The following is a 13333-nucleotide window of genomic DNA, read 5'->3' as shown; positions in this document are numbered from 1 at the left end:
TTTGTGCCCCCTCAAGTAAAGCAGGGCTACATACTTAGTTGTTACTAGGAAATGCATCATTACTTCATGATTATCTTACCATTAGTTACAATCACCCTACCCTATAACAAATAGATAGCTCATTTGGTAGAGACTAATAATCTTGCGTTCTTGGGGCCAAGGGTTCAAACCTCACCTGGAACAACGCTTGTATTTATTTGTTATAGGGTAGGGTGATGGTAACTAATGGTAAGATAATCATGAAGTAATGATGCATTCCCTAGTAACAACTAAGTATGAAGCCCTGCTTTACTTGAGGGGGCACAAACATGGTAACTAATCATGAACTAATGATTAATTCCCTAGTAACAACTAAGTATGATGGCCTGCTTTACTTGAGGGGGCACAAACATGGTAACTAATGGTAAAGTAATCATGAAGTAATGATGAACTCCCTAGTAACAACTAAGTATGATGGCCTGCTTTACTTGAGGGGGCACAATTCACAAACATGGTAACTAATGGTAAAGTAATCATGAAGTAATGATGAACTCCCTAGTAACAACTAAGTATGATAGCCTGCTTTACTTGAGGGGGCACAAACATGGTAACTAATCATGAACTAATGATTAATTCCTAGTAACAACTAAGTATGATGGCCTGCTTTACTTGAGGGGGCACAAACATGGTAACTAATGGTAAAGTAATCATGAAGTAATGATGAACTCCCTAGTAACAACTAAGTATGATAGCCTGCTTTACTTGAGGGGGCACAGACATGGTAACTAATGGTAAAGTAATCATGAACTAATGATTAATTCCCTAGTAACAACTATGGTAACTAATAGTCTGTTCTTAAGTAGGCTAACTACCCATTAACTACTCATGAACTAGCGGGAAAAAATTAAGGAAGTAATCATTACTTAGGCTACTCGTTCATTAACATGGTATAATGGTCAGTTCTTAAGTAACTACCATTAAGGATCTTTAAGGAACTACCATTAAGGGTCATTAAGGAACTACCCATTAACTACTCATGAACTAGCGAAAGAAAAAAAGAAAAAACATATTTTTTTAAGGAAGTAATCATTACTTACTGGTTCGTTAACATGGTAACTAATGGTCAGTTCTTAAGTAACTACCATTAAGGAACTACCTATTAACTATTTATGAACTAATCAAATGGTTCGTTCCTGACTCGTTCCTTAGTAACTACCCAATTTTTGTGTTACAGTAGGCCTATTGTAAAGTGTTACCGTTTCTATGTTTATATTCTTCTCTATCGGAGTGTGAGCAACTGTAGCATGACTCAATTTCCCCTCGAGTCGTGATCAATACGAGGGGATCAGCCGAGCAGCATTTTGGTAAACAAACCGCGTCACTGGGTGGCAACGGCAATGGAACCCTATGGATGGAGCCCAAGTGGCGTGAGGCTTGTGTGTCTGACTCTAGCCATCTAACTCTGTTTACATTTTAAAAACTGCAACAGTTCACACAACTTTAACACGACATATTATAGCCTACATCAAACTCTTCAGCTACTGCTCTCACTCAGAATGTCAAAATATATGTGCGTATAGTTTTTGAGATATTAACTTTGTTTGGCACAACTCATAGCCTACTATATTAACTGCCGCGGAGTTCCGCATTTCTGGGTGGCAAGTGACGCGCGCAGCTCTTCTCTCGGTCGTTGCGCTCAGACACGTGCTGCCTGCCGCAAACCTGAGCAGCTAGAGCACGCGCCCTGGCTCCTTTTCAACTAAACCTATGCTCTCTCACACACACACACGTCACAACACGCTGTCTGTTTGCTGTGTGTGTGTCAGCTTTCCATGCGTGTGAGTGTTGTTTTGTGTGTGTTGTTAAATATGGTTAAATATGACGGGTTGGGTCACCGCGAAATGCATCCTGTTGCCGGGACCGAGAGCAAACACACTGCACCACATCATCACACCTCCCTCCTCCACAAGTGGGTGTTTCAGTCAGCAGCACTGTCCTTTCATTAAGGAAGCTGATCACTCCACTGTCGCAGCGCAGGACGCAAGCAGAGCAGCAACAAGGTGAGTTGTTGGTTTTTTAAACTCTGTCCTCCTGCCGACTATAGATTCAAGATTCAAGATCTCAAGATCATTCAAGATAATTCAAGATCTCGCTATATATAAATATATAGCGCTGTTTGAGAGTAATATATCATTTAGAAGTTTGTTCATGGCACTGTAGGCTACAGGCAGATAGGGGCGGGGGCTCCTCCCAAACCTTTTCACTCCCTGAAGGATTAAAAGTCAATTTAGAACCCCCCATAGGCTACATGCTCGGATTTGATCTCTTGGACTCAAATCTGAGAATATTGCTATTGTTAGATATGATTGTGTATGTTAATATATGTATCTTCTTATGTTTACTTCTTGTATTTATCACTTTGATGGGGACTCCTGAAACTCCCTCAAGGACCCCTGGTGGTCCCCCGACCCCACTTGAGAACCACTGCCTGCATTTAGACCATGGACGCGCGTGCCGGCGCCGGCGAAGGATGGCGGCGAAAAATTTGGGCCGTTTGAAGCCCAATTTGGCCCGTTTGAAGCCAGATTTGGGCTGTTTGAAGCCCGATTTGGGGTCGTTTGAAGCCAGATTTGGGCCAGTTGAAGCCAGATTTGGGCCGGTTGAAGCCAGATTTGGGCCGTTTGAAGCCCAATTTGGGCCGAGTCCAATTTTACAATGAGATGCACCCACTTTAACCCTGAATAAAGTAATAAAACCACTAGTAAACCAGTAGGCGGCGCCTGGCCTGCTGTTCAGCGAGTGGCCTGACTGCGGGCACCAATTTTTTTTTTTTTTTTTATTTTTTTTTGCAGGCCCTTAAGAGTACATGATGCCCTACGCAGTCTGCGTACTCTGCGTATAGGGTGCGGCGGCCCTGTGTAGGCCCATTATGATTCATCTATAGGCCCATTATGATTCATCTGTAGGCCCATTATGATTAATCTGTAGGCCCATTATGATTCATCTGTAAACCCATTATAATTAATCTGTAGGCCCATTATAATTAATCTGTAGGCCCATTATAATTAATCTGTAGGCCCATTATGATTAATCTGTAGGCCCAATATAATTAATCTGTAGGCCCATTATGATTCATCTGTAGGCCCATTATAATTAATCTGTAGATCCATTATAATTAATCTGTAGGCCCATTATGATTCATCTGTAGGCCCATTATAATTAATCTGTAGGCCCATTATAATTAATCTGTAGGCCCATTATGATTCATCTGTAGGCCCATTATAATTAATCTGTAGGCCCATTATGATTCATCTGTAGGTCCATTATAATTAATCTGTAGGCCCATTATGATTCATCTGTAGGCCCATTATGATTCATCTGTAGGCCCATTATGATTCATCTGTAGGCCCATTATGATTCTTTTGAGAGACAGAAAGTCTGTGAACTCGTTGGTGTTTGAAATGCCTCCTCTCTTCTGTCAGATCAGATGACCTGACTGTTGCTGTGGTGTGTTTAACTCTATCTAGCCTCTGCTTTGTGTTTGGTTTACGTGACTGTTGCTGTGGTGTGTTTAACTCTAGCCTCTGTTTTGTGTTTGGTTTACCTGACTGTTGCTGTGGTGTGTTTAACTCTATCTAGCCTCTGTTTTGTGTTTGGTTTACCTGACTGTTGCTGTGGTGTGTTTAACTCTAGCCTCTGTTTTGTGTTTGGTTTACCTGACTGTTGCTGTGGTGTGTTTAACTCTATCTAGCCTCTGCTTTGTGTTTGGTTGACCTGACTGTTGCTGTGGTGTGTTTAACTCTAGCCTCTGTTTTGTGTTTGGTTGACCTGACTGTTGCTGTGGTGTGTTTAACTCTATCTAGCCTCTGCTTTGTGTTTGGTTTACCTGACTGTTGCTGTGGTGTGTTTAACTCTAGCCTCTGTTTTGTGTTTGGTTGACCTGACTGTTGCTGTGGTGTGTTTAACTCTATCTAGCCTCTGTTTTGTGTTTGGTTGACCTGACTGTTGCTGTGGTGTGTTTAACTCTATCTAGCCTCTGCTTTGTGTTTGGTTTACCTGACTGTTGCTGTGGTGCGTTTAACTCTATCTAGCCTCTGCTTTGTGTTTGGTTTACCTGACTGTTGCTGTGGTGTGTTTAACTCTATCTAGCCTCTGCTTTGTGTTTGGTTTACCTGACTGTTGCTGTGGTGTGTTTAACTCTAGCCTCTGTTTTGTGTTTGGTTTACCTGACTGTTGCTGTGGTGTGTTTAACTCTAGCCTCTGTTTTGTGTTTGGTTTACCTGACTGTTGCTGTGGTGTGTTTAACTCTATCTAGCCTCTGCTTTGTGTTTGGTTGACCTGACTGTTGCTGTGGTGTGTTTAACTCTAGCCTCTGTTTTGTGTTTGGTTGACCTGACTGTTGCTGTGGTGTGTTTAACTCTATCTAGCCTCTGCTTTGTGTTTGGTTTACCTGACTGTTGCTGTGGTGTGTTTAACTCTAGCCTCTGTTTTGTGTTTGGTTGACCTGACTGTTGCTGTGGTGTGTTTAACTCTATCTAGCCTCTGTTTTGTGTTTGGTTGACCTGACTGTTGCTGTGGTGTGTTTAACTCTATCTAGCCTCTGCTTTGTGTTTGGTTTACCTGACTGTTGCTGTGGTGCGTTTAACTCTATCTAGCCTCTGCTTTGTGTTTGGTTTACCTGACTGTTGCTGTGGTGTGTTTAACTCTATCTAGCCTCTGCTTTGTGTTTGGTTTACCTGACTGTTGCTGTGGTGTGTTTAACTCTAGCCTCTGTTTTGTGTTTGGTTTACCTGACTGTTGCTGTGGTGTGTTTAACTCTATCTAGCCTCTGCTTTGTGTTTGGTTGACCTGACTGTTGCTGTGGTGTGTTTATAACTCTAGCCTCTGTTTTGTGTTTGGTTGGCCTGACTGTTGCTGTGGTGTGTTTAACTCTATCTAGCCTCTGTTTTGTGTTTGGTTGACCTGACTGTTGCTGTGGTGTGTTTAACTCTATCTAGCCTCTGCTTTGTGTTTGGTTTACCTGACTGTTGCTGTGGTGCGTTTAACTCTATCTAGCCTCTGCTTTGTGTTTGGTTGACCTGATTGCTGCTGTGGTGTGTTTAACTCTACCTAGCCTCTGGTTTGGGTTTGGTTGCTTTGGGAAAAACTTTAGAACTACTGATCCTCCTTAGAGCTGGATCATTAAAACCCCATTCTGGCCAGTGTTGTGAATGCCCTGACATGTTGGGACATCACCTTCTCACGACTATTTCTAAAGATGTGGTGTTTTACTTCAGTTGTTTGAAATGCGTCTTCCATTCAGAGATTATAATAAACCTGTTACACTTCATTTCTGCGTGATCACTGGATAGGCGATCTGTCAATCACCCCCTTTTCTATCATGTATTTTACTCCAAATGGGCGAGTTATATAAAAAAATACCCCCCTACAGTTATGAAAAGGTGAAATTAGCTATATAGACCAAAACCGTGTTTTCCCCCTGACTGGAAAGATGTTTAATCCTGTTACAAAGTCAGGCATTTTAACATGGGGGGGAATGCCTACTGCTCCCGACGCCTAGTGGCCATTCGAGTAACTACAGCTTTTCAATTCACTTCCGCATCATCAGAGGGAAGGGGGTGGTCTTGCCCACTGCCAATAACCCAGAGTCAAACATGTTGCGTTCCATCTGTTTCAGTCCCAGTCAGGTGTGTGAATGTAATGCGAGGCTGACCGGGCGTGGCCCAAACAGAGCATGTGTATTCACAGGCCCGCCCGGATGTGGTGCCCGAGGGTGACGCCACGTGCAGTTCCCCCATCTGTCCACTTGACATGCAAAACTGTCAAATTTACTATGCAAATAAAGGCCACCAATTTACAAGCCGGAAACATCCTCACGTGAACTCAACGAAACAGAATGTGAGATGATTATCAGGATGGTTTTAACCAGGCTATAAATCTACATTAACTTAAACAATACAACTCACATACTTCAGACAAATGTAAGGGAACAAACACATTATTTCATACCATAGATTGACTTGAGCATACGAATGCCATTTTAGGCTTTACACACAGAGCTATACAGTATTATATCTGAATGCAACTCATATCAAAAACATGACGTCATGCTAATAGTAGTTTCCACCATACAAATCATTACTAACATGACTAACATAATCATAACCCTAATACAAACTAGTAAATACATCATTATATAGACATATAATCTGCGGGGGTGTAGTGGTAAATACAGAGGTGGGTAAACTATCCAAGGTGAGTCATTTACCCACCTTGTTTTCCCTGATTGATACAGTTGATCTGAAAATAGGTGATTAAACTCTCTTCCTCATTTCAAAGCGGTGGGTTTACCCTCCACTACACCCCTGCCTGCATAATGTCACTTTAGCACCACAGACAACCAAATAAGGCAATGACTTCACAATCAGCAAGCAGTCAGGTGAGCGGCCCAGCAGAGGCGTCATGCCCATTGAACCTGAGGGGGCAATTGCCCAGTCTTTTTTATTTTTTTCATTATTTCATTCATTCGGTCATTAGTAGTAGAGCATCAAGATGCCTGTAACTACCGGTGAAAAGAGCCCGGGGGAGAATTGCAGTCTGATCATTCCTTAGGGAACAGTTTATGACGATATGCGTCGAAACGTGAATAAAACTGTGGTTAAGTCAGTTCCTTCTTCAAACTTTGAAGTTGTGAAAAATATTTCTCACCCTTGCAGATAACAGGCAGGGAGGATTAAGAAAAGCCTGACTGCGGTGAACACAGTTGTGAAAAGTTAATTTTGGCCACGTATGCATTCCCCCCAGAGTATGCCTATAAAGACAAGTGTGAATGTCTGGGCCCCCCCCTCCAACAAGGCAAATTGGGTGGTGCCCCCAGGCACTCACCCGCCCCGATGCGATATTCTCGTTAATCTGGCCCAGTTCAAGAAGGTCCAGAGTGTGCTGACATTATACTTTCACCAATAAGTGCAGATTGCAACAGTTTCAAAACCCACCAGAGTCCATCTTAACAAATAGAGAAATATATTGGAGGAACCACATGGACATTATATTAAAAGGTAGGATCCAGAGTCCATGTATTTGGCCCCCAAAAAATGACATCACCAGTGACCAGTCTGTCTTCTGACCTGCTCTGTTCTTTAAAGCATTAGTTCCCAAACTGTGGCAGTGGTCTGCAGATTTTTTTTTAACAGACAAGAGTCTTTACAGACACATTAACCCTGAGGAGTAGCCGGCTTGGGCCGATTTTCAGAAATATCACGATATTCGGGAAATATAAAAAAAAAACTTTCAGAGGCTGTATAAGGCAGTGATACTCAACCCGAGGCTCGAGAGCCACATGCGGCTCCTTAAGTCCTACTTAAAATAAATACATAAATAAATAAATAAATAAATAAATACATAAATACATAAATAAATACATAAATAAATAAAAATCTAATAAAATAATGGGAGGAAAGGGACTTTTTTGGATTGTGGCTCTTTCAAAGCGTTTGTTTTTGTCAGTGTGGCTCCTGAGTTGGGGGCAAGGTTGAGTACCACTGACCTAAGGCATCGAGTGGCACCATGTCATGCTAGCTTGTTGGTGGCTAAACGAGTGAAATTTTTTTTTCAAATGGGTCCTCGTTTTCACAGCCTAATGTTGGCAGGGGCGTGTGTGTGTCCGTGTGTGTGTGTGTGTGTGTGTGTGTGTGTCCGTGTGTGTGTGTCCGTGTTGAACCAGTATGTTGTCATTTAGCCTTTCTAAAGCCATTGCATGGTTCAATCAGCTAATTCTGTTTCATGCAGGAGAGGGGGGTTTGGTATACGCAGTGGAAGTGGTCTCTGGGAAATTTGGTTTTGTACATAGCCTAGTGGTAGGCTACTTGGTCGGAAAAGTTTGGGAACCCCTGCTTTAAAGGATCATTTATTTGAATGATTTTTAACCAGCTTTGTATCATTACAATGTCGATATGGAAATTAACAATGTTTACTTTCCCTCCATGTGGCTGATAGAAGTCAATCACAACCCAATAACTTACCTTTTCAATTCCCAGATGAGCAGCATGGATGAGGCCCAGGCTGAAAATAGCCCTCCAAGAGCCAAGCTTGCTAGACTGAGCGGAGATGCTGTGGAGGACCAGGACATTGTCCCTCCAGACACGCTCAGTAAGGTACACAGGCCCTTCAGACACCCTCAGTAAGATACACAGGTCCTCCAGACACGCTCAGTAAGCTACACAGGTCCTCCAGACACACTCAGTAAGATACACAGGTCCTCCAGACATGCTCAGTAAGATACACAGGTCCTCCAGACATGCTCAGTAAGGTACACAGGTCCTCCAGACATGCTCAGTAAGCTACACAGGTCCTCCAGACACACTCAGTAAGGTACACAGGCCCTCCAGACATGCTCAGTAAGATACACAGGTCCTCCAGACATGCTCAGTAAGGTACACAGGTCCTCCAGACCTGCTCAGTAAGGTACACAGGTCCTCCAGACACACTCAGTAAGGTACACAGGTCCTCCAGACATGCTCAGTAAGCTACACAGGCCCTCCAGACATGCTCAGTAAGATACACAGGTCCTCCAGACATGCTCAGTAAGGTACACAGGTCCTCCAGACCTGCTCAGTAAGGTACACAGGTCCTCCAGACACACTCAGTAAGGTACACAGGTCCTCCAGACATGCTCAGTAAGGTACACAGGCCCTCCAGACATGCTCAGTAAGGTACACAGGTCCTCCAGACACCCTCAGTAAGGTACACAGGTCCTCCAGACATGCTCAGTAAGGTACACAGGCCCTCCAGACATGCTCAGTAAGGTACACAGGTCCTCCAGACACACTCAGTAAGGTACACAGGTCCTCCAGACATGCTCAGTAAGCTACACAGGTCCTCCAGACATGCTCAGTAAGATACACAGGTCCTCCAGACATGCTCAGTAAGGTACACAGGCCCTCCAGACACCCTCAGTAAGATACACAGGTCCTCCAGACATGCTCAGTAAGGTTAGTGTCCTCTAGTAAGAGAGTGGCGTCAGCGGAGGACCAAAATGCAAGAATCATTAGCCAATGAACAGTCAGGAATGGGTCTCGCGCTACTTTTGTATGCTAAAATAAAGCCGATAATGTACAATTTGATTAATTTCAAGGGATGAAAAACCCTTTCAAAGTACAACACTGTCTATTTTGATGCAACTCGACAGTGCTGCTTTTTTTACTGAAGAGTTCCACTTTCTACTTCCTGGAAAAAAACTGGTCCATTGGAGTGAATGGAGATGTCGGAACTCTTCTATTATACGGCTCTGAGTAAGGTACACAGGCCCTCCAGACATGCTCAGTAAGGTACACAGGCCCTCCAGACACCCTCAGTAAGATACACAGGTCCTCCAGACATGCTCAGTAAGGTACACAGGTCCTCCAGACATGCTCAGTAAGGTACACAGGCCCTCCAGACACCCTCAGTAAGGTAAACAGGCCCTCCAGACACCCTCAGTAAGCTACACAGGCCCTCCAGACACACTCAGTAAGCTACACAGGCCCTCCAGACACCCTCAGTAAGGCAAACCGGCCCTCCAGACACACTCAGTAAGGTAAACAGGCCCTCCAGACACCCTCAGTAAGCTACACAGGCCCTCCAGACACACTCAGTAAGATACACAGGCCCTCCAGACACCCTCAGTAAGCTACACAGGCCCCCAGACACACTCAGTAAGGTACACAGGCCCTCCAGACACCCTCAGTAAGCTACACAGGCCCTCCAGACACACTCAGTAAGGTAAACAGGCCCTCCAGACACACTCAGTAAGATACACAGGTCCTCCAAACACACTCAGTAAGGTACACAGGCCCTCCAGACATGCTCAGTAAGCTACACAGGCCCTCCAGACATGCTCAGTAAGGTACACAGGTCCTCCAGACACACTCAGTAAGGTACACAGGTCCTTCAGACACCCTCAGTAAGCTACACAGGTCCTCCAGACACACTCAGTAAGGTACACAGGTCCTTCAGACACCCTCAGTAAGCTACACAGGTCCTCCAGACACCCTCAGTAAGGTAAACAGGCCCTCCAGACATGCTCAGTAAGCTACACTTTCTCCAACTCAACAGCAATAAAACAGAACTTCTTCTCACCAAATCAACACTCAGCAAAACCGGACCCTCTCAGTCAACATTGGTAACACAACTATCACCCCCTCCCCCTGGCCCGCAATCTCGGTTTCACCCTCGACCCCACCCTCACATTCGATCCCCACGTCAGCACCATTGTCAAGACCTCGTTTTTCCATCTTCGCAACATCACCAAAATCAGACACTGCCTCTCCCCCCCTCCTGCTGAAGCCCTCATCCACGCCTTCATCTCCTCCCGGCTAGACTACTGCAACTCCCTCCTCACCGGCATCAGCTCCCGCTCCCTCCATAGACTCCAGATGGTTCAGAACTCAGCCGCCCGTCTACTCACAAGAACCCGGTCATGGGACCACATCACACCCGTCCTCCACTCTCTCCACTGGCTCCCCATCAAACAACACATCGACTTCAAACTCACCCTCCTCACCTTCAAAGCTCTCCATAAACTGGCGCCCCAATACCTGTCGGTCCTCCATCGACCCTCCCGAACACTCCGCTCCTCATCCACTCACCGTTCCTCCATCCAAACTTCGCAGCTTCGGCAATCGAGCCTTCTCCAGAGCAACCCCCCGTCTCTGGAACTCTCTACCCCTGCCCGTCCGAGACTCACCTTCACTCAGTCACCATCTTCAAATCCCACCTAAAAACCTACCTGTTCTCCCAGGCATACAACCTCCCCTACCCATAATCACCCCTCCCGCCCCTCCCTGCTCCTTCTCTCCTCTCCCCCCCTCTTCTACCCGGCACCTCCCCCCTCCTTCTATGTCTCCCTGCCTACCTCCCTTTTATTCTCTAACTGTTCCCTCTCCCGCATTTCTCCTGTTTCTCTTATCTGCTTTTTGTCGACTCGTATTGTCAGCGTCTTTGGGTACTTGAAAAGCGCTTTATAAGTCTCATGAATTATTATTATTTATTATTATTACACAGGCCCTCCAGACACAGTAAAGTACAGTAGTTACTGTTAATCTCAGAATACTGACATTAAACTCAGAATTCTGACTTTTTTCTCAGAATTCTGACATTAAACTCAGAATTTGAACTTTATTTTCAGAATTCTGACTGTATTCTCAGAATCCTGACACACTCAGAACGCAAATACATTTTTCACATGGCCCTAATCCTCTTCAGGAGTTTTACATTGAGTGTGGTGTGTAACTTTTCAGGCAAGCCCACTTGGGACCCCAAGGTTGGGAACCACTGGGTTACCGGTTATGCGGGAGCGTGTTCATATCATGCATAAGATGCACCAGTCTCAGAGAACGCAAAATTTGACTTTGGCGTAGTAGGGGCCTACACATTGCATGTATTTTCAAAGTGGAAACCTGTGTTATTTTCTACACCATGTTTCATTTAGTCTCATTCATCCAGTCAGTCAGTCAGTCAGTCCAAATCTGCAGATGCTATGTTTCCAGTGTCTGTAAGGTCGGCTTTAGGCTGAAGTAACAAGTGTTTAGCTGGAGGCTTTAAGTTTACCTGGAGGTCAGGTGGTACAAAGCCAACTACCTTAATGCGACACGTCAGCCGTTCAGAGTTTAAGTCACACAGACAGAACAGGTGTGTCTGAATCTCATGACGTCTCTGTGCTTTGCTCTGTTTTCCAAGAGCTAACAGTTAGCTTCCCTGTACCAACAATAATCACTCAAAATTAATAATCCTCTCAAAGACAAGACAGGCTTTTTAATTAGCATAATCCAAGAGAAAACTGTTGTTATGTGATCAGGGTTACTTTAAAAATGTAATCCGATACAATTACTAATTACCTGTTAAACATTATAATCAGTAACATAATCTAAGTATCACAATATAAAAGCAATGTAACGGATTACTTTCCGTTAATTTTTGATTACTTTTGAACAAATTTCCTGCACTACTGGAGTCCGGGGGCATGCTCGCCAGGAGGACATTTTTTCCAAAAAACAGCTCTGTATTCCTCATTTCAGACCTTATGTGTTGGTTACAGCAGGCGTTCAGCCAAACTATCTAGTGGTGTCTGTTTCTCATTAATAATAACTAACAATGTTTCCATCTTCAGATACAGTGCACTGATATGATCTGGTTTCTAGTCATTTATTTTTTGGGTGCACTGGTCCTTTTTAACACCTTGATTGCCAGCGACGAGTGTAGTCGTAGTAGTTTTTGACGGTGGGATGTGCATCGAACCCTTTTACATCTCTTATATAGGTATTGGACGTGTACAACGTGTACAACCCATTCCACCGACCCACTAAGTGGTGACAGTGCTTTCCTGACTAGAGGAAGGCAAGCAAAAAGCAGTGTGACTGAAGCCATTCTCATGAAGGTGGATTGGCGAAGGCGCTTTCATTTCGCGCTGATTGCTGGCGGTGCGGGATTGCAGATTTGCATAGTGGATTGCGGGTGGGACACACTTTGAAACACGCAGCATAAATATGACCAGAATCGCAAAAGCTTCATCAAAGCCCTCAACCAAAACTCCAAGAAGCGAGCGAGTCTAACCAGACTTCCTCAAAGAGCGGCCGCACAGACAGGCTCACACCCGCACAGCAGCAGCAAAGCAAACTGGTGACAAGCGGGGACTGCCCCCTAGTCCGACACCAAATTGGAAACAAATCCCATTCTAAAAGGCTTTTAGAATGGGATTTTCAACCCATTCTTTTTTGTTTCTTTTTCGCTATAATTTAGAGTAATTTAATTTCTATTCAGAAATTTATTTGAGAGGTCGAGAGTATGAGAAAGTGCATTTGCAAAGGTAGGAAAGTGCTTGTGACATGGCGCTGCAGCCAAAAAGAACGCCCACAGGAGGGAGGAGTTGAGCAGAGGGAAGTTTGCTGCTGTTATGGAGGAAATTACTGTTCAAAACTATTGTTTAGGTCTTACTGATGCCAAAAATGAATGGTTAAAGTGACTGTTCTATCGAATTTCACAAAAAGCCGTTTATCTCTAAATATTTTTTCTGATGCTGAAACCATGCTGTATTCAACTGCTAATGCTTACATAACTACTAACTCTACAAACTAACTCTTTTAGACAGAGAAAGCACACATTCTATTAGTTCTTTTTAGATGATTGGTGTTCACGAAGTCGTAACAGAAGAGAAACCTCGGCTCTTGTAAAATGAGCCTAGAATCCTCAAAAAAAACCCTGGCAGAAGCTATCTACAGCAAGAAAAAAACGGCTGGCAGTCAATGTGTTAAGAGCTGTGTGTTTTTTCAAGTGTGTTTTTCTCTCTCCAGGGTTTTAGGTTTTTTAGGTCTTATTTATT

At 44.1% G+C, this 13333-nt stretch overlaps 1 protein-coding gene across 2 annotated transcripts in view; it reads left to right on the top strand.

Annotated features, from left to right (window-relative positions):
- Positions 1-1905: 1905 nt before the first annotated feature.
- The window catches only part of LOC310774082 (hexokinase-2-like), a 58049-nt gene continuing 46621 nt past the window's right edge, over positions 1906-13333 (top strand). Inside the window, exons 1-2 of one of the 2 annotated variants that reach the window (XM_083634141.1) lie at positions 1906-2039; positions 8016-8127. In XM_083634141.1, the coding sequence (XP_083490267.1) occupies positions 8086-8127 (42 nt within the window). In that variant the 5' untranslated portion in view covers positions 1906-2039; positions 8016-8085. Of the gene's footprint in view, positions 2040-8015; positions 8133-13333 lie in introns of both variants that reach the window. The other variant, XM_083634140.1, reaches the window with a different exon arrangement.

Source organism: Poromitra crassiceps, assembly GCF_964638095.1.
Source record: "Poromitra crassiceps genome assembly, chromosome: 1".
Classification (NCBI taxonomy): domain Eukaryota; kingdom Metazoa; phylum Chordata; class Actinopteri; order Beryciformes; family Melamphaidae; genus Poromitra; species Poromitra crassiceps.
This window is presented reverse-complemented; position numbering and strand designations above follow the sequence as displayed.